General features: G+C 49.2%; 1 protein-coding gene across 7 annotated transcripts in view; it reads right to left on the bottom strand.

The window, feature by feature from the left end:
• Positions 1–3,960: 3,960 nt before the first annotated feature.
• CTCF (CCCTC-binding factor) overlaps positions 3,961–20,396 on the bottom strand; it is a 36,137-nt gene continuing 19,701 nt past the window's right edge. For 4 of the 7 annotated variants that reach the window (XM_062007751.1, XM_062007750.1, XM_062007752.1 and 1 more), the window contains 10 exons: positions 16,917–17,709; positions 15,836–16,006; positions 14,473–14,606; positions 12,975–13,095; positions 12,007–12,156; positions 10,580–10,740; positions 9,349–9,531; positions 8,818–8,953; positions 6,933–7,100; positions 3,961–5,547 (listed from right to left, as the gene is read on the bottom strand). In XM_062007751.1, coding sequence (XP_061863735.1) covers positions 5,366–5,547; positions 6,933–7,100; positions 8,818–8,953; positions 9,349–9,531; positions 10,580–10,740; positions 12,007–12,156; positions 12,975–13,095; positions 14,473–14,606; positions 15,836–16,006; positions 16,917–17,697 — 2,187 coding nt within the window. In that variant the 5' untranslated portion in view covers positions 17,698–17,709 and the 3' untranslated portion in view covers positions 3,961–5,365. Of the gene's footprint in view, positions 5,548–6,932; positions 7,101–8,817; positions 8,954–9,348; positions 9,532–10,579; positions 10,741–12,006; positions 12,157–12,974; positions 13,096–14,472; positions 14,607–15,835; positions 16,007–16,916; positions 17,710–18,790; positions 18,815–20,396 lie in introns of those variants that run through there. The other 3 variants (XM_062007754.1, XM_062007753.1, XM_062007755.1) reach the window with 3 other exon arrangements.

Raw genomic sequence — 20,396 nt, 5'->3', positions numbered from 1 at the left:
AACCTCTCTGCTCCCCAGGGAAGATTGTGGACCAGGCAAAAAGCCAGAAGCACTCTAGGACAGAGCAGAAAGCTGTCCTGGGCTGCAGGGGCCCCACTGCTCCCACTGTCAGTACTGGCTGAGCTGGGCCTACCAGAGACTTTGCAGAGGCAGCAGAGCTGTTCTTAGGCAGCAGCCTGGGGCCCCATGACCAGCTGCCTTGTCCCCCTAAATTGCCTCTCTCTGGCAAACCACCAGACTCCAGCCTGCCTGAGCTGCCATCTGCTAACCAGAGGCTCCCAGACAGAGGTGCTGATCCCTGGAAGGGCTGGGTGATTTACTCTGCTGCTGTGTGCACCTGAGGCCACAGTGCTTCTGAAACCACCTTCAGCACAAAAGCAAAGGCAGGAAGCCCTGTCCCTGCAGAGGCAGCATCTCCACAGAGCCCAAGCACAACACACAGCAGCTCTTCAAGGAGGTGGCTGAGGAACACGGCTCGGGGCAAAGGACCAGCCCACCAGCTCCACCAGCCTCCTGGGCCACGTCAGCAGAGCACCACGAAGAGGAAAGCACAGGGTATTCACCACCCAACAGAGACAGCATCCACCAGTGACAGTCCTGACTGGGGCTGTGGCCTTTGCAGGGTGACAGGGGAACAAGCTGCTGGTGCCTCAGCTTCTCAGGACGGGCACTTGACCCCAGCTTTGTGGTGCAAAACCCTCAGGACACAGAGAGAGCAGCTGTCCCACTTCACCCACCAGAAGACAGATTCTAGTGAAGCACAAAGAGGCCACATCCCCAGCTCACTCCCCAAAACACTGTGCCCCACACGATGGAGCATGCTGAGCAGCAGGACACCCACCCCAGGAGCGTTCCCCGACTGCTGGGTGAGCCCAGGCACATCAGGCTGTCCAGAGCAACCCTGCCAGTAGGCTTGGGCCCTGTGAGGTGTGCAGACAGACCTCCCCAGCCAAATCAAGGCAAGAGCAGCCTCAAGCACCTTGGTGTTTTCCATGTCCTTTGCCACTAAGCTCTCTGCTCCATTAAGGAGCAGGCCTGCGTTTTCCCAAGCCTTCCTGCTGCTGAAGCCTTCCTTAACACAGAAGCTGCTTTATTTGTCCTCCACATTCTCCTCCAAGTCCAGCTCCAGCTGAGCTTTGGCTCTCTCCACTCATTCCTGGAGACTCAGGCAGTTATTTGCTCCTCCAGGGCAGCCTGTCCTGACTTTTTTCTCCTCCTGCTTGTCCACACTGGCTGCCCATCACACTCACCTGACTCCCTGCTGCAGCACTCCTTGGATTGTGCTCTTCAGTCTGCTCTTACACACACAAGCTCAGAGCAGCAAACTCACTGCAGCTCTTGCCCTGCTCAGTTTAGGACAGCACAGGACAGTTTTGATCCCAAGTCCAGTTTGGATCCTGCCTACCATGCACAAGCCTCACAGAAGCTGCACAGCACAGGAAACACCAACTGCTCTGCAAGGCTCTGCTTGAATCCTCCACCTCTTAGAAGCTCTGCCAACAGCTGCCTCTCTGAGCTCTCTCACCTACATCTCACCTGGAGAACCATCTGCTGCAATGATGTGAAGACAGAAGGGGTCATTAGCTTTTCCTCCAATGAGGCAGCAGAGAGCACACCATGGTTTGCACCACCAAAACTTACCTGACACCCTCTGCTAAAGGAGAAGGCTCAGACCTCTGCTTAGTAATGCAGGAACAGTTAGTTCCTCCAAGCCAGGGAGCTCTTAGCCTGGAGCTAAGGGAGATGAGCCCTTGGCAGGCTGCAGTAGTCACACAGAGCTGCTCTCAGCCCCTGTCCATCCTGCTGCTGCTCCCCAGCACACCCTCAGACCAGGCCAAGCAGCTGGCTGGGGCTGTGATGCTCCACTCTAGCCCTGTCTTTTCATTCACACTCCAGCACAGAGGGCACAGCTTATTCCAGCCCTGGTGTCAGCAGGAGGTTTGGACAGAGATGTTGTGTCCACACTGGGGTTTGGGAAGCTGCCCTGGGTGCATGTCCCCAGGGGCAGGTTGGGATGCTGCTCGGCTCCACAGCAGCTCCACCAAGGACGAACCAGAAGCCTGCAAGAGAGGCACACAGGCAGAGATCCCTGCCCAAGGCAGGAGGAGCTCCAGCTCAAATCAGATAAACCTGAGGCTGCATAACAAGACTATTGACTGAGCAATCACAAAGGAACCAGGCCAACTGAGCAGATCACAAAGCAACACAGGAGGCTGAGGAGGAAAGGAGGATGGCCACAGGGTGACTGCTCCCATCCCCACCAAACCCCTGCTTGGATCTCTGGAGAAAGTGCTAAAAGCAAGAAGAACAAGAAGATGCTGCTTAGAACTCATTTCCTCAGACACAGACAACAGAAGCCACCAGCATGGTCCCCTCTGGAGACTGGCAGGGCAGGAGCTGCCACAGAATCCAGCACACCATCAGCAGAGGCTGGCAGCCACCACACCTGCAGTCTCTGGGCAAACACAACTCTTGGGCTCTCTGCCTTCCAGGCCCCCATCACACTGTTCACACACAGCCCTTCCCTCCAGCTCCTGGGAGCTGCAGGAGAGGCATCAGCCCAAACCTCAGAGCCACTCAGACCCAGGTATGGCAGCACAGGCAGCCACACACTGAGATGCCCAAGGCAGAGCAAGGGAGGCCTGTGCTACTGCATGCATGAGCCCTCCTTGGGCCACCACCACCACCAGGCATTGCTTAAAACCAAGCCAGTGATAACATCCCTCATGCCTCATTGTTGGTGATGGGTTGAGGCAGAGAGCTCAAGAGATGATGGTGGCACTCCTTACAGCTCCTGAGGACACCTTGTTTTCCAGCTCACCACAAAGCCTCCCTAGATCTAGGCTTACATGAAATCACACCTCCTTCAGAGCACTCTGAAGAATCTCTGGGCTTCTGAGCACACCAGCTCCTTGTCCAACCGAGAAAGCACTTGAGGATTTAAGCACTGCTGCAGCCAGATCTGCTCCTCTTTCAGAAGCAGCCTCACCTCTACCCCTCTCACCTGCAGGAACAAGCCCCCATCCTGCTCAGGATTGCAGGCAACAACCTCCAGACAGCTTTTTTTGGCAAGTTTGAGGAGGAGCATGTCTCAGGACAAGCAGTAACTAGTCACCAAACATCTACTGGAAGTCCAACAACTCTTGTGCTTTTGAAGTTCCAGCAGTGTCTCTGTGCCACGTGCAGGGACTCCTGTTTAGAAAGCAGTGGTGCAAGAGGTAGGGTCCTGAACTTACACAGCCTGCCTGCTCTGCTGGCTCCAAGCTGCTTTCACAGGTAACTAGGATCAAACACAGCATGGAAACCACTGAAGTATCAGTCCCACTTGCAGCTGGTGCAGGGCAGCACCCCGTGGCCTCATGGCACTGAGGGCCACCATGGAACCACAGAATTATTTGGGTTGGCAATGCCCTTGAGGCTGCTGCAGTCCCAGCCCTGGCCTCACCCTGCCCAGCCCAGCACTGACCCACAGCCTCAGCACCTCAGCTCCAGGGCTTTGGGATCCCTCCAGGGCTGGGCACTGCCCCAGCTCCCTGGGCAGCCTGGCACAGGGGCTCACACCCCTCTCAGGGAAACAGTTCTGCCTCAGCTCCAACCTCAACCTCCCCTGGGGCAACTTTAAACTCATTTCCTCTTGTCCTGTCACTTGTAACTCAGGAGCAGAGACCCCCAGCTTGCTGCAGCCTCCTATCAGGGAGTGTCAGAGAGGGCTCCTGTCTCCCTTCAGCCTCCCCTTCTCCAGGCTCAACACTCCCATCCCCTCAGCTGCTCCCCACCACGCTCATGCTCCAGCCCTTTCCCAGCACCTCAGTGTGTGTCTCACAGTGATTAATCAGCGTGGGGCAGCGCTGGGCCTCGCTCACATCCCCACAGCACTCTCTTACCAGGAGCAGTTTGGCACTCTGCAGCTCCCTGCCAGGTCACACTGTCAACAGACAAAGCAGCCAGTGAGCACACAAGTTAATCCATTATTATTTATTAGCTGTACAGCAGTATATTCTCCTTCCCAGCTTTCAAACCCCATTACATATTTTATAACAGTATTTTATTTTTCCCATGTTGGCTTCCTAAAATAATGAAAAATATCACACAGTACAGCTAAGTACAAAAATGCATCAACCTAGAGTCTGATAGCTAAACTGATAGCTCTCTTAAAAGCGATACATAGAAGAAAAATTGGTTGGAAATCAGCAAGACTGAGGCTCTATAAAAAGCTTACATATTTTACCATGTGACAGTTCATATACAGGCATCATTTGGATTTCACATTATTCCTCTTCTTTTTGTCTTTATCAGAGATCCAAAATTGTGTTCATTACTGACCTATTCAAATTTCCTGGCCCAGGGTTGGAGGGCTGCAGTGACCCACTTATAAACTTCTGCTTTAAGATCCATAAACACAAAGTACAGAGCAAAGGAAACGTCGTGACAATCGTTAATCCCACACCCGTGTGTGCTTCAAAACCAGATGCCACCTGTGGGTTTCTCTTGTCCTGCAAGCCTAGGTATGTCTCTTCTCCACTTGATTGGTCATCCACAGCTCTTCCAACGCTCACAACTCTATCAAGTCTCTTGTCACTTAAGTTGGAAAGGAATTAAAATGCTGGGGTTTGTTTTAACTGTATTTTTGCATAACTCTTCATTAATGGAAAAAGGATTAACATGTAAAAAAAAAAAGAAAGAAAACCAACCCAACCAGTTATTTACAAAGCTTGACCATGACAGAGATGCTTTGCAGAAAAGCAAAGCACGTGGAAGGACAGAAAACCAGTTGGAGCATGCCAAAACTACTGTGGTGCGGCCGACTTGGAGAACCGGAGCTCGGCGCTGGGGGGAAAGCCCAAACAGAACACAACAGGAAAAGAAAAGGTTTAAAAGTCTAGAACCCTCCCATGTCTGCATTTACAGTTAAAAACACTACTGAGAGGAGGAGGCTCAAGGGCTCTGGGAAGGGGCAAGCCCGGAGTGGTTTACCACATTACTCTAAGTCGAGGCTTCTGCTTTTCTGCCTGTTACGACGTGGTGCGTGTAAACACGGCCCTTGCACCTGCTTCACTCGGTTCAGAGCAAAACTATTCTCAAGCACCTCACAGGAAACCCTTGAGGACTCCAAAAAACGTGTTCCTAACGTTCCATGATCCTGTAACTAACATAAAAACAGCAAGTTCTAGTTAAATCACATCCTAACATCATTTGGAAGGTTTATTTTTCCCAGTACGGTTGGTAAAATGGTCTAAAATGATGCATTTCCCAAAGCCAAGAAAAAACAAAGGTAAAAGGAGAAAAAAAACCCCAACAAAAATAATAGATTTGAGCCGTTTAAACACAGCCCAGGGCAGTTCAGTCAGCAGTGTGTGCTCCTCCATCACCGGTCCATCATGCTGAGAATCATCTCGGGAGTGAGGTCCCCGTTGGGAGCTTCCACGACGGCTGGCTGAGCTTCCTCCTCTTCCTCTGCTGTTTCAGCATCAGGTTCTTTCTTTACTTCCACTATGATGTTTTCGATTTCACCAGTGTTCTGGTCTTCAACCTGAATGATTGCTGCAGCTACAAAGGGAGAAAACAAAGGGGGAGAGGGGGAATGACAGATATATGTTTGTTTGCTGGTCCAAGAGCTGGTCTGCAAGGCTCACTGGGGGGACACTCAATGCTGCTCCATGGAAAGGGACAGTGAGGCACACAGCTCACACTCCCACAGCACTGAGGAGCAATTCCACCTGTCTCCTCTCCATCCTGGCATCAAGCATCTCTTTCCTTGCCCTACCACTGCAACAGCTCCAGTGTACCTTTTGATACGGAGACATTATTCAGAGGATGGACTCTGCAGAGTAATTAAGACCATATCATTGTCTGGGCCTAAGGCAAACCCCCACATTTAAGGGAATCCAGTGATGAACTCAGCCTAAAATATGTCCACAGATTGTAATTCTAGGGAGGACACAAGCCACACATAGCACTGAGTGGAGAGGCACTAGGGAAGCCCCTGCCCCCTGGAGGACCAGATCTGCCCCTCCTGCTTTGTTCCTAGAACTGATCTCCTTAGACCTCAGGCAGTTATCAATGTCTGCTCTTAAGGAGAAAACTCAGTAGAGTTGAAGTGACACCTGCTATGCTCAGAACTCCAGGTCTGTCTGTGGTAGCACCTAAACAAGTCTATGTAGGGAGGAACATCACAGTGACTGCACCACCAGCTGCTTCACCAGGAGCTGGTCATTAGCAGAGACACTGCCACTGGTGCAAAGAGAACTGAGCTGTCTGCACACCTGTGAAATGGAGTAACACTGCAGAGGAAATAACATGCTCTCCTCTCAGCACAGCATGAGCTGGCTGCATTCACAGAACCTCAAGGGCTGGAAGGGACCTCCAAAGCTCACCCCTGCCAGAGCAGCACCACCTAGAGCAGGGCACACAGGAACTCATCCAGCTGGGTTGGAATGTCTCCAGAGAAGGAGACTCCACAGCCCATCTGGGCAGCCCCTGCCAGTGCTCCCTCAACAGGGAACAAATTCTTCCTTGTGTTTCTTTGGAACCTCTTCTGTTCCAGCTTGTCCCCATTGCCCCTTGTGCTATCATTGGCCATCACTGAGCACAGCCTGGCTCCAGCCTCCTCACACCCACCCTTGATGGATTTGTAAACATTAACAAGGTCATTCCTCAGTCTCCTCTTCTCCAAGCTCAAGAGCCCCAGCTCCCTCAGCCTTCCACCAGAAAGAAGATGCTCCACTGCATCATCTTTGATTCCCTCGTGGCCAGGAAACCCTGGCAAAAAGCTTCATGCAAAAAGCAAGTTCTTCACAAAGCAGAGCCAAGTCCTGTTACCTGCTTTTTAAATAAGCTCCCTTGAAGGGAGCAGCTCTCCTACAAGAGCTGCCAAGTCCAAGGAGGAAGCAGCTGGACAGGTAGTGGAACACGAGCTTCAAGGAGTGACTTACGCTGGGATTGTTTTGGTTGGGTGGTAGCTTTGCCTGGGGGCCTTCCTCTTCGTTTCTTACTGGGAGGTGGTGCAGGAGCCTCTTGCTCAACCTCTGGTTCAGCCTCAATTTCTACTGCTGTCTCCTCCTCATCTTCGTTATCATCCAAATCTGGTTCAGCATTTTCCTCTGTAAGAAACGTTACATCAGGTGAGCCCTCAGTTTAAATGAGAACCACCATCAAACCCCCATCCAACAGGAGCCAACTCTGATGAGTGGCCTTTGTCAAGAACCTGGTGGCATCAACTGTTAGTCCCTCACATTAGAGAGGACAAGAAAGCAAATGGAAACATCATTATGATAAGTCATGTGGCAAAAGCTCCTCTGCACATCCACAAAGAGACACAATGGCAGGAGGGGGATGAAATAACCCACAGCTGGGCCCGTCAGAGGAGCCATCAGCCCAACAAAGTCTCCACTGCACAACCCAGAGGAGCAAAACAGGAAGGTGGGAAGCCAAAGCAATCACTTCTGAGGAAGGAACATCTTGTCTGGGCCACTCCCATCAAGCCTCACATCCAGCTGTGGAACCCACCACAGTGGGATGAAAGCAGCTCATGGGAGCAGCTCTCCAGATCACCTTTTAGGCTAAAGGGTGTGGAGGAATTGCTGTCTGGGGGTGGGACAGGTGATGGGATGTAGGAGAAAGGCTGGTTTGGGTGACACAGGGCTACTTATGTGATGCTTAAGGCAGGGGCAAGAAGATGAAAGTGGCTACTTGCATGTAAATAATGGTAGCAGCCACTACAGTATCTCTAGCAACACTAGAGCTCCAGAGGGATCCAAGAGCAAGTTTCCTAGAGGAGAAAGGTCTCCTTGCCCAGGGCAGGAGGTTGGAATGAGATGAGCTTTAAGGTTCCTTCTAGCTCCAACCATTCTGTGATGCTATGGCTAAAGGGGGAAACCCACCCAAGCTGTCCCTTCAGGACACTGAAGCAGGTATATGCTGCATTATTTGGTGCTTCACAAAGCCACTCAAGGAATGCTCCCCAGGCCAAATTTCTTTCACTCATTGGATTTCTCAGGTCCCACTTTCAGAGCCTCTTTACATCCCCCCCTCAACTCAACATGGATCCACTAAAAACTGCCTGATGTTGGGTGCAGGCCAGATGGGAGACAAACTCATCTGCTCTTTGGAATTCCTCCCAGTCTGGCACAGCTTTGCTCACCACTTTTAGATATTAAGTGGTTGCAAGAACTCATGAAACTGCAGATCTAGAGGTAAAAGCAACACTAGATAGTACAGTTCTCCTGAGAAGGTGGTTAGGGCCTCTTTCTCAATGCTGCTCAGCATCAGCCAGTTCTCACATTATCAAACGACCTGTTGAGGAAGCCAACCCAGACTCAGCAGCTCCTCTGAGGCTGAAGGGGGCTCTCTCTGTGTCTGAGGCACACTCCCCCAGTGCTCATCACTGGTTCACTAGTGAGTAGGACTTCTGACCAGCTTTCCCAACAAACTGTTCTGAACCCAGCCAATACCAACTACATAAAAGTCAGGTTTTTGGAACAGACTGAACTCCCAGGGAGCCCACAAGCACATATTAAAGATCAGATACTCCAGAACCTCCCCACACTCTGAGTCACCTTCCATCAGGACAGGTATTTTCCTCTGCCACCCTTTGTATTTTAAGGGAACAATTAGTCACACATCCTTTATTCATCCCCTCATAGCACATTTCTTACCCAACACCTACACAAGCTTCTGTGGTTTCAGCAGTCCAGGCTGGCACAAGCCATCTGACCCTCCTCACCCTAGAAATGCTCTTTGGCACAGAAGGATTTCAGACACATTCTCCAGGCAGATCCCAGGCCTGGAGCTGTCAGAAGGTACTGAGCCATTTCTTACCACTGTCAGAGGAATCTTCTTTCTTAGACCGCATCTTTCTCTTTCGGCCACGTTTGCCCTTCTTTGTCTCCCCTCCGTTCTCTCCTTCCCCACCGTCTGGGCCAGAGCAGTTATCAGCATGTCTGGCCATTGTGTTCTACTCAGTGGGAGAGACAAAAAAACACACCAATCCCCAACATGCATTGAATGCAAGATGAGACATTCTGGCCCTGTGCTGTCAAAACAACTCGTGCTAACTCTGGTGTGGTGGTTTTACCTTATTTAGACTGTTTAGGGCTACATGTCATTAACTTTATGATTAAAGCTGCATGTTCACACTGCTCATGATGTCAATGCTAAAACAAGCCAGCCCCATTTCTGAATTACACCAGCTCTCCCCACCTCTTTCTCCTCTCAGAAAGCAGTGTCCTAAGTAAAAGGTTGGTATTCTGCCTCTCTCACTCTTCCTTTCAGGAAGCACATTGCCCTCCCCTTTGGCCAAAAAGCCTCATTCCACCCCCAAACCCCTCAGAATCCAAACCAATTCCTTACCCTGCGAGTGAAAGTTTTGCCACACTTGGAACAGACAAAAGCAGCAGGGACAAAGTTGGGGTCGTGATACCGTTTGAAGTGCATATCAAGGAGCTGTTTCTGACGGAAGGTTTTGTCACAATGGCTACAGGCATAAGGCTTCTCCCCAGTGTGGGTCCGTTTATGCATGACCATGTGCCGCTCCTGAGAGAGACAAGCAAGGCTTGAGAGCTCTGATGCATCCTGTGTGACCTGATCTAGTTGGGACCTGCTTTGGCAGAGGGGTTGGACTGGATGATCTCTAAAGGTCCCTTCCAACTCCCCCCCATTCTGTGGATACAGAGGAGTACATTTTCAGCTACAAGAAGGCCAAAACGTTATCCTTAGTAGCAAGGAAATTATGATCCTGCAGGAATGTGAGAACTCACTGATGGCATATCCAGTCCTGGCTGTTTCCATCCCACACAGACCCTTGCATCTAGACACATCAAGGCTGTGACTCTACAGGGGAACACTATGGGCTGTTTCCATCCCACACAGACCCTTGCATCTGGACACATCAAGGCTGTGACTCTACAGGGGAACACTATGGGCTGTTTCCATCACACACAGACCCTTGCATCTGGACATATCAAGGCTGTGACTCTACAGGGGAACACTATGGGCTGTTTCCATCCCACACAGACCCTTGCATCTGGACACATCAAGGCTGGGACTCTACAGGGGAACACTATGGGCTGCTTCCATCCCACACAGACCCTTGCATCTAGACACATCAAGGCTGTGACTCTACAGGGGAACACTATGGGCTGTTTCCATCCCACACAGACCCTTGCATCTGGACACATCAAGGCTGTGACTCTACAGGGGAACACTATGGGCTGTTTCCATCCCACACAGACCCTTGCATCTGGACACATCAAGGCTGTGACTCTACAGGGGAACACTATGGGCTGTTTCCATCCCACACAGACCCTTGCATCTGGACACATCAAGGCTGTGACTCTACAGGGGAACACTATGGGCTGTTTCCATCCCACACAGACCCTTGCATCTGGACACATCAAGGCTGTGACTCTACAGGGGAACACTACACCAAGAAGCAGCAGCCACTCAACTTCACACCTCCCAAAAGACCTAAGAAAGTTAACTTGATCTCAATGGCCAGTCAAACTTAACAGCTCAGACTTCCACCTGCTCTTTGGAGCTCCTGTCCCAAGGCTGCCAGGGGGTGCCAGTCCCTGCAGCTCACCTGTCTGCAGGCGTAGTCACACTGGTCACACTTGAAGCGCTTCTCGTTCTTGTGGGACTTCTGGTGCTGGATGAGGGCGTAGCGCTCGTGGAACACGGCGTCGCAGTAGCGGCACTTCTTGCCCTGCTCGATGTAGGAATGCTGCTTCCTCAAGTGCACACCTAGGAGCCAAAGAAACCCAGCCTGCAGTCAACCACACCTTCTCCCAAGCACCAAGTCCCTTTCATACCTTAGGGATCTTCCCTACACAGATTCTTGGAGCTTGAGCTGAAACAGTGAAATGATTCAGGGTTCAACAAAAGACCCAAAAGACTCGTAACTAAAACCAACCAGAACAAACTTCTCCTCACAGAAAATCCCTCCCCAGGAGATTCCAGGGTTGGTTATTGGTCACAGTCTGTGCTGACACTGTACACTTGCATTTGACAACCAGGATTGGCAAACTAAAGTGTCTTGTAGACTGTTATGTTTAGGTCTACTCCAGGTAATAGACTGGGGGAAACAGGATTTTCTGTGGGCTTAGAAGTCAGAGTGACAGGGCTAGAAGGCAGCAGGGACACCAGCAGATAATCCCCATCAAAGGTTTTAGTCACTTCTTTACTGTCCTCCAACTAGAAGCACACCACAGCTGCACCAGGTGGCTCAGGGCAGACTAAAGCATTATTAGAAGAAGCATTCTACCCAGCTAACATCACTTTTCCTGTGTTGTAAATCAGCTTGTTTGCTCCTGACATGAACTGCCTGCCTCTCCCTGCAGCACTTTACACTCTGTGCTGGAAGGGAGCTTGCCTCCCCATTGCTTGGGTGATATTCTGTTTATAGACAGAAAGTTCTGCCAAATCGTGGCTTCTTCCTTCTCCTCAGCTGCTCTGGGCACAGGATTATTTTTCACCTTCTTGTAGAACACACAACAGAGCTTGTCTGCTGGAATCACACTGAGTACTGCTCACTAGATCCAGACTCTCCTACTGCAAGCACTCAGTCTGTCCTACCTTATCTGTGGCACATGGCTCCACATCCTGGAAAGTTTAACTATTTGGTCTAATTCAAACTTTTCAGCTCACTGAAAATATCTCTGCATGAAACTTCACAGCCTCCAATGTGCAGGAGCCAAGTGACCTTTTGGATTTTCAGCCCCCAAGCCACGTGCAGTTGTAACCTCAGTCCAAGTTCAACAAATGCCTTGCATCTATGGCCTTGGAAAGCACAGAAAAGCTGAGTCTTCTACCTTGCAGCAGCTATTTTACAAGCTAAATGTGTGTATTACCAGGCACACATCTAAGCTTGTCTTTCATGTTGTACAGTTACCAGAAGTATTAGGTTAAAACAACCCTAGCAAACCACGACACAGAAGAGGCAGAGGTTGGGTTAAGTGAACTCTGGGAAACGTTTTGTAGCATCTTCTGGCCACTTGCTGAGGTACATACCCAAGTCACTCTTTCTTGCTATAACAGTATCACAGTGAGGACAGTGAAATTTGGCCACATTCTCCGTGTGCTTCTGCAAAATGTGCATCTTCATGGTACCACTCTGGGTGAAGCGAGCGTGGCAGATGTAACATTCATATGGCTTCTCTCCTTCAGAAGCAGAAGGGAAAAAAATAGCACAAGTACTTTTATTAAAGAGAAATCTCACCAGCAAGCCCTGAACAAAACAATCCCCTAAACACAACAGAGAGCCAACTGAGAAGAATCAGTAGCTCTAGAGAGAGCTCAAAGCTTTAGCTCCAACGTGCATCCTTCTACAAAGAGACTTAAGGTCCATCTTTAAGCAAATGAGTTGAATTATCATCCCTACTCTGAGAAATGCATGGAAGACTTCCACCCAAGGCTGCCAGAAGAAAGCAAGTGGTATCAGATGTTTTGGGGGGTGCAGGTTCTGAATGTTCACCTATACATGTAAGGGCACTTTTTCCCCTTAATTTTTATCAATATGACTAATAAACCATATTACTGGCACTCCAGCAATGTTCTGTGCTAAACCCATCCCTATTTCTACTGAAGAAAAAGTGTAGGATCTTTACAAACTCACACACATGAGATGCTTTTGCAACTACACTCCAGCATGAAAGTCAAAATGGCTACCAGTCTTCCACTGGAAGCATAACATTGACCATAGAAGTTTCTTCTGTTCATACTAGAAGGGCCTCTATTTTACCACCTCACTGTCAAAGTGGAAATCAGAAACTTCCAAGTTCATTTCCCAGTGCAGCAATTACTATGAGGTTATGGATTTACTAGTGCTTCCAAGCCATGGTGCCTTCCTTTCAGCCACAGACTTCATAAAGGTTTTATACTGAACCACAAAATGGTATTTCTTTCGCAGTTCAAGTGTTAGCCCAGCCTCAGCACTCTGGAACAGAAACACCTCATTATAAAAGCCCCAGGGTGAATACCAGAGTGGGTCCTCATGTGCCTCTTCAGCTTGTAGGTGTCCCTGCTGGCATAGCTGCACAAGCTGCACTGGAAGGGACGCTCTCCCGTGTGAGAACGAATGTGGCGTTTCAATTTGCTAACCTGCAAGTCAAGAGCAAGACTGAGTTAGGACAGAGGAGCAGGTCAGATTGCCAAAAGGACCAGAGATCAGTAAAGAGTTTAAGGTTTTTATCTTGCTACTAAACCAAACAAGGGTGTTCCAAGGCCACTGCCACAGTGCACATAGCCACTGGCTCCTGCCTTCTCTACTTCACCTCCCAGCCTTGCCTGATGCTTGTTTCCTTGTGCTCACCTTACAGTTACTGACCAGCTCAGCACTGAAGACACATGACAATTTGAAATCATCCTGGAGACACACAAGGAAGTGTTCTGGGAAACTGTGCACCTAGGGAGCACCATGGGGAATGAGTGTGCCCTGTACAGTATATTCTTCCCCCCACAGGGTGCTTTCTGGGGTTCTCTCCCATTACTTTGAAAAGGATAAATGTATTTCTTACTAACAACAGAAGACTAATTCCTACAATCAGGGTGACTTAATTCTTCTCCTGCTTTCACTCAGAAGGTGCAAATCCAGCTCAAAGGTCAGCATGAACACAAATGTTATGGTATTTTCTACTTCAGCACGACTCTGCTGCTTAATCACCAACCTACATCCACAGAGCACAGCATCAGCTCTCATAAGGACAAACTTGGTCTTTCTTTCCTAACTCATACAATGAAAACCACTGCTACACAGTTTATTCAGCAATCAAACTACAGGGCACTGCAGCCACAGTGTGGGTAGGCAAAAGAGCCCACAGTCCCTACTCAACATGTCCTGCTGCAGCCTTCTTCCTCTGCAGACATCCCTTCTTTTTTACATGATGTTGCTCATCACCTTGCTCAAATTCCCTATCACAATACAAAAGCAGTCCTGTAACATAGGTAACAACACTGCACAGGGGAGAGCATTCAGAGAAGCTTCATTTCCTTGAGACAATCACCCAATATGAGCAAAGCTGCTGTTCACCAATATTGAGGCAAAGGCTCATTAGTTTTGGCTCTGGTCACCTTACCAGCATAAAGTGCAGAAGAAGCATTTCTAAAATGGGAGGGCACTTGTGGTCTGAAAGTCCTGCAGCAGGAGATGGCTGCCTCCTCCACCACTGAGCACAATACAGCTCCAGCAAGCTCCTCAAAGGCCAAATCATTTCAGGAACACTGACAGCTATTGTCTCCCAAAGAGGAAATGGCTATCACCTCACATTTCTGTGCATAAATTCTCCCCAAATGTTTCCTCATTAACTGAGGAAACCCCACCATTTGCTTCCATGAGCAGACTCAATTCATAACTTCTCTTGCTCAGAGCCTTTTAAACAAGTGGCCAAAGAGGAAATGCTTAAGAACAGAGTTGATAACAGATGGTGAACAAGCTTTGAAGTGTACAAGGCAGCATTCAGTAACCATTAAGCACCATACCTCCACGCTAGCATAATCACACATGGAACACTTGAAGGGTTTCTCATGGGTATGTTTGTAGCGGCGATGCCGAACCAACTCTCCACTGGTCACAAAGGCCATGTCGCAGTCTGGGCACTTGTGAGGGCGAGTACCTGATGGTGTGCAGCACAACAGGAAGATGATGACATTCAGATTGAGTGGCAAAAGAAAATGAGGCAGTTTATTAGGGTTTTTATGAATTAGCAGCATTGCTTTCATCTCCTGAAGGACGAGAGTAGCAAGGAGCACGCAGGAGTCACAACGTCTGGATACACAACTAGTGCACTGAAGACCCTGGAGAATTAATATCCTTTCAATGAGGAAACAAACACCCTTTATGCATCACTTGGTCATTTAGAATTTCTTCCCTGTTGAGGTGAGGGAGCACTGGGCTGCCCAGATGGGCTGTGGAGTCTCCTTCTCTGGAGACATTGCAACCCCAGTGGGATGAGTTCCTGTGTGCCCTATCCTAGGTGGTCCTGCTCTGGCAGGTGGGTTGCACTGGATGAGCTCTCAAGGTCCCTTCCAACACTTAAGATTCTGTGATTCTTTGATTTAGAAGTCTTCCAGTTAGATATAATGAAGGTAGGCAGAGAACAGGAGGGACATAACACCTTTTTATTGGCAACAAGTTGACAAAATGCTTAATTACACTTCAGTTACTTCTGTTTCTCCTTAAGTAAGTTTCTGGCACAGACCTTCAGGTATGCTAAACTTCTCAGCCATAAGCTTTACTGGTCTAGTTCCTGATCTCTCCCTTGGGGTTTGACTTTTGTTGGGGAGTTGGATTTTGTTTTAGGTTTGTTTTGGGGGGGTTTGGTTCCCCCCCCCATCTGTTTTCCACCTCTTCATGTCTAGCTCCAGTCTCATTCTCACCTTTCTCAACTACTAATGCCAAAGACAAATGGCAAAGTTGTCTAGAACTTTGGGTAATTTCAGACCAAGCCCAGAATCAGCTTTATGCCTATGTAGAGGATGAGCTTTGCACCTGATCTGGGTTCAAGGTAAGAGAGTCCTGGCCCAGGCTGCCCAGGGAGGCTGCGGAGGCTCCTTCCTTGGAGGACTTCAAACCCCACCCAGACACGTTCCTGTGTGACCTGATCTAGGTGGGAGCTGCATTAGCAGGGGGGCTGGACTGGATGAGCTCTACAGGTCCTTTCCAACCCCCACCATTCTGTGATTCTATAAAGAGAGACAAGAACAGCACCACTGCATAATTTCATCCTTTTTAGCTTATTCCACAAGTGGAATTCGATTCTAGGTGGATCCACCTTGTTTTTCTATCCGTGCTAAAGACAGAGCAGATCCTACACAATCCACATAAGCAAGAGCAAGAAAGTACCTGTGTGAGTGTTGAGGTGGTTCCTCAGCAATGTGACTGTCCTGAAAGCCCTGCCACAGAGATGGCACTTGTGTGGTCTTTCATCAGTGTGGCTTTTCATATGGCGGTCCAAGTTGGAGCGACGCGGGCAAGTGTAACTGCACAGCTCGCACTGGAATGTCTTCTTTACACCTAGCCATGAAGGAAATCATCTTTACTCTTGACAGTACTGTGGGTCTACTGCACAACATAAACAGATTAGCAGGGAAAAGGAAAGATTCTTGGAGGTTTTAACTACTACAAGGAACCATTTGGTCCCATGAATCATTTATATACTTATTAATGAGCTCCCCCCTCAGGCTCCTCTTCTCCAGACTGAACAGCCCCAGGTCCTGCAGCCTTTCCTCATAAGGAAGATGCTCCAGTCCCCTCAGCATCTTGGTGGCCCTGTGCTGGCCTCTCTCCAGCAGTTCCTTGTCCCTCTGGAGCCCCAGAACTGTGTGTGACCTGTTTTTAGCAGGGTGGGTGGACTAGATGATAGCTAAAGGCCCCTTCCAACCCCTACCATCCTGTGACTCTGTGCAGTCTGACTATACATCCTTAGGAACAGTTGTTGCCTGTGGCTGGCTTGGCTTCAGTTTTCATTAGCATGCCAGCACTCAGTGTTCCTTCTCCACTCTGAAAAGGGTTCTTCACTTTAGGTTTCTATTGCTGTGCTTTGCACCCTCTGTCCTACCCAGTAATTGATTAGGCAAATCCCACAGGACTAATGACACGTTGGTTCCTGAAGCAAGCCACAGCTACACAAAGTCTTAGGTAGGTACTGCAGCAAAGAGAAGAACCTTTTCAATTGCAGCTATGTGGGAATACCAATGCCACAGCATCATATCAGGGAAAATGAGTGTAAAATGGAGGAGATGGGAGGTTTGCCCAAGAAACCACAGAGCTGAGTGCTCTTATATACATAAAAGACTAAGTGACATTTGGCCTGTCACTTGAGTTTTACTCCCACTTGCCATCTACTCAGTCACTTCAATCACACTGCCAGGTCCCACCAAAGCAAACACATTCTCAAAACCCACTTGCAGGTGAGGGAGCTTACCTTTCTTTTTAATTTTTGTTGGTTTAGGTGGCTTCATATTGCCCACCACCTTTTCTGCATTGACCTCAGACAACAAACCCTCCTGCTGCTCCTCTTCAAAGTCATACACAGAGACATCCACATCTTTGCCTTCCTCGGTGTAGCGAAGCTTACTCTTTTTGTTTTTCTTTGTTTTTTTGGCTGGTGGCTGATAGTCTGGATCTTTTTGCCAATTGGGATCTTCCTGTGGCTGAAGCTCACCTTGTTCCAGTGTCTCCACCTCACCATTTGCACCCACTTTCACTACCTGGAAGCCTTCTGGTAAAGGGAGGGTATGACAGATCATGGGCTCTCCCTCTTGCAGGCCTCCTTTGGAAACCTCATTCTCATATGCTCCCTGAAGCTCTTCCACAGATGTGGTGGCAACAGGTACAGTCACTGGTACAGGTACTTGGACCAGCTGAAGCTCACCAAGGTTTATGGGCTGCTCTTCCATATTAACCACCTGGAGGGTTATGATCTGCGTGTCATCCACCGTGGCCTCTGTTTCTTGAGACACCGCACCTTCCATCACTTCAGTCTTCATCTGAAGCAGGGTTGGATCCAGCTGTTCCATCATGACCATCTGCACACCGCTGTTGACATCCTGCACCACCTCCCCTCCGTCAGCTTGGTTGGGTGGTAGGTGACAGGCATCGTCCTCCTGCCCACCCTCACGGCGTCTCTGGTAGGTTTTCCTCTCTTTTCCCTTGATAAACGTTTCTGATTCATCCACGATAGCTTCAACTGCCTCACCTTCCATTTCACCCTCCTGCTGTAAAAACAAGAGAATGAATGTTGCAAACCATGCAATGGATTTTAACAACTGCACAAACCCCACACAGGGACAAGTGGCTGAACTGAAAGCAACCGGCTCAACGGCAGCAACGTACTTGCCAAGTTGCACATGAGAACTGTAGGTCTCCACTTGCTCACCACCACTGTAACCAAGGCCATGACAGAATCAGTTGGCCTGGTATCAGCCAACTGTACTAGTTGGAAAGGAAGGGAAGCAAGGAAGAGAGAAAGGGAGATGTATGTTCCCCTTCCCAACACAGGCAAGGTGTACAGTGGCATTACTCCTCACTGAGCTGGTTTGGTCACTTCACAATATCAGAAGCAGTCCTTGCCTACGAGCTTCAAAGGTACCAATGCAACACACTGTTAAAAGCAAAAAGCCAACCTTAAAGTGTTACATGTAAGAACTGCAGGACTCTTCCAAGAAGAAAAGGCACTGAGAATTGAGCACAAAACTGAAGTCTCAGTTTCGTGTAAAACAACTGCTGTTTCCTGCCTGCTCAAAACTTCTCTGAGCAACAAAAATTAACAGGACATAAAAAAGTTGGTCAAGCACATTTCTTGCACAAAGTCTGGAGCTCAATTCCTGCTCCCACTTCTGGGCAGGCAGAGGCCCCAGGCAGAGCAGGAGGTGATATGTGGTGTCCTCTTCAAGCAGAACGAGCTGCAGCAAGCAGCCAAGGCTCAGGTAAAAGTTTTACTTCAATGTTAATGATGTGGACTCGGAGCTGGTGGTTTGGACTCTCAGGATTTCTCAGGACACCTGGGTTAAATCTGTCCATGTAGTGGTAAACAAACACCCCCAAGCTCAGTGCTCTGGTGGGCCTCAACTGTAAAACAGAGGCACAGAAGTGAAACACGATTTCCTTCCTCCTCAGACCATCCAGCATTCTTCTCTGCACTCAGAGTTATAAGAAACTCCTGCTTTCTGATTCTGCAGGAAGGTTGTTTCCAGAGTAATAACAGCTAAAAGAAATGACCACTTTGTAGCTGTGGCTTTTTCCTCCCAAATAAAAGCCATAAAAACCATAGGGAAGGAGAGTATTTCCTAAACCCACCTCTGTTACATGGGAGGAATGAAACCAGATTCCACAACCACATCAAATACACTCTGTGCATCAGGATACAAGTTCTCATACCCCCTCACCTAAGGGTTAAAAAAGCATCAGGGTCAACTTTATTGCTGAAACAAGTAACAAAACCAACTAAAGCTTGTGACAAAAGCTCAGATTCCCATTCCACATTGGATGAGACTTCCCCATCTTCCTGTGAGACTCACTGACCTGCTAATGGAACCTATTTCTCTCACTCAGACCTCACACCACACCACTCCCAAGCATCTGCATTTAATCTTGTATCCTCAATTTCTAAACACACTGGCTTATACAGATAAGCAGGAAACACAGCTGTCAGTCTTCATTTGCTTTAAGAGTTACAAGATATGCAATTGTTATTTTTAGAGTCCTTGCTTTCACTCTACTGCCTTTTCTAGTCCCCTCCACTCGTGCATCATGTCGCTCCCATTGTCGTGGGCAGCAGCGTCTCCAGAGGGCACCAGATCCCCAGAAATCCTGACATATGGCTTCATGTGCACTCCCTGCAGGAATCCAGCCTCTCCTGCCCTTTACCACCCAGCAGCTTTTCCAATCAGAGCAAATCCATATGGACAAACAGCTGAAGTACCCAAGATGATGTAAGTACTTAACAGGAGGCAGCAGGTGATCAGAACTCAGCACTGGCCTTTGGCCTACAGCAACCACCAAAGAATCAGAGCAAACTGCTTTTCAATTATCATAAGTATTTGCAGAGAGAGAGAGAGAGAGAGAGAGAGAGAGAGAGAGAGAGAGAGAGAGAGAGAAGCCTCTTCAGGTGACTCAAAGTCTCTGAACAGGAGGATGGAGCTACACCAAATGTAAGAAAGCCCCTCTGCAGGGCTAATGCAATCCCACTCTGCTTTGCAGAGGGACAAAGCAGAGGTCACCAACCTCCAACCCAAGCAGCTCTGAGCAGAGGAGAGGTTCTCCTAAGAGCCTTCACATTATCTGCCAATGTTGCAGTTGGTAACAGGACTGATAGGTCACCTGAACACAAGCCAACAGGCCACCACCACCTGCCAGCATCCACCCGGGCCCTCAGTGGAGTTGTGGGGAGGCATAAGCTCAGACATGCACACCAGAAAATCCTGTGTCCACCCAGGAACACGACACACCTGAAGACTTCAGCACATGGCTGATGTCAGGTTTGCCAGCCTGGGGAGGCAGGCTTACAGAGACCAAACAAACACCTGCAGGGAGGGCTCTGTTCAAAGGATGCTCACCATGACGGATGTGGATGCAACATAAGCCAAAGGACCCTTACACTCGTTCAGTAAAGCTAAGACACCCGTGTTTCTTCCAGCTCCCTCTCTTCCAGACGCTTCTCTCCTCCCCTCGAGTTACCTGTCACTACTAGCCACATCCTCCCGTGCACGCCAGAGCCGGAGCAGCAGCCCGGCGGAGCACGGCTGTCCTCCAGCGGCCACCGGCACGAACTGCAGCCTCCTGCCTCCACTGCCAGCCCTCGACACTTCCTCCCGACTCACACTGTACTCCGAAATCCAGCCCACGGATTAGCACCTAACTCCTGCCCACTCCACGCTACAGTCTGTACATTTCAGCAAACTAA

This window comes from Colius striatus, chromosome 14 (assembly GCF_028858725.1).
Source record: "Colius striatus isolate bColStr4 chromosome 14, bColStr4.1.hap1, whole genome shotgun sequence".
NCBI lineage: Eukaryota > Metazoa > Chordata > Aves > Coliiformes > Coliidae > Colius > Colius striatus.
Note: the sequence above shows the minus strand (reverse complement) of the source record. Positions and strands in the feature narration are given on the sequence as shown.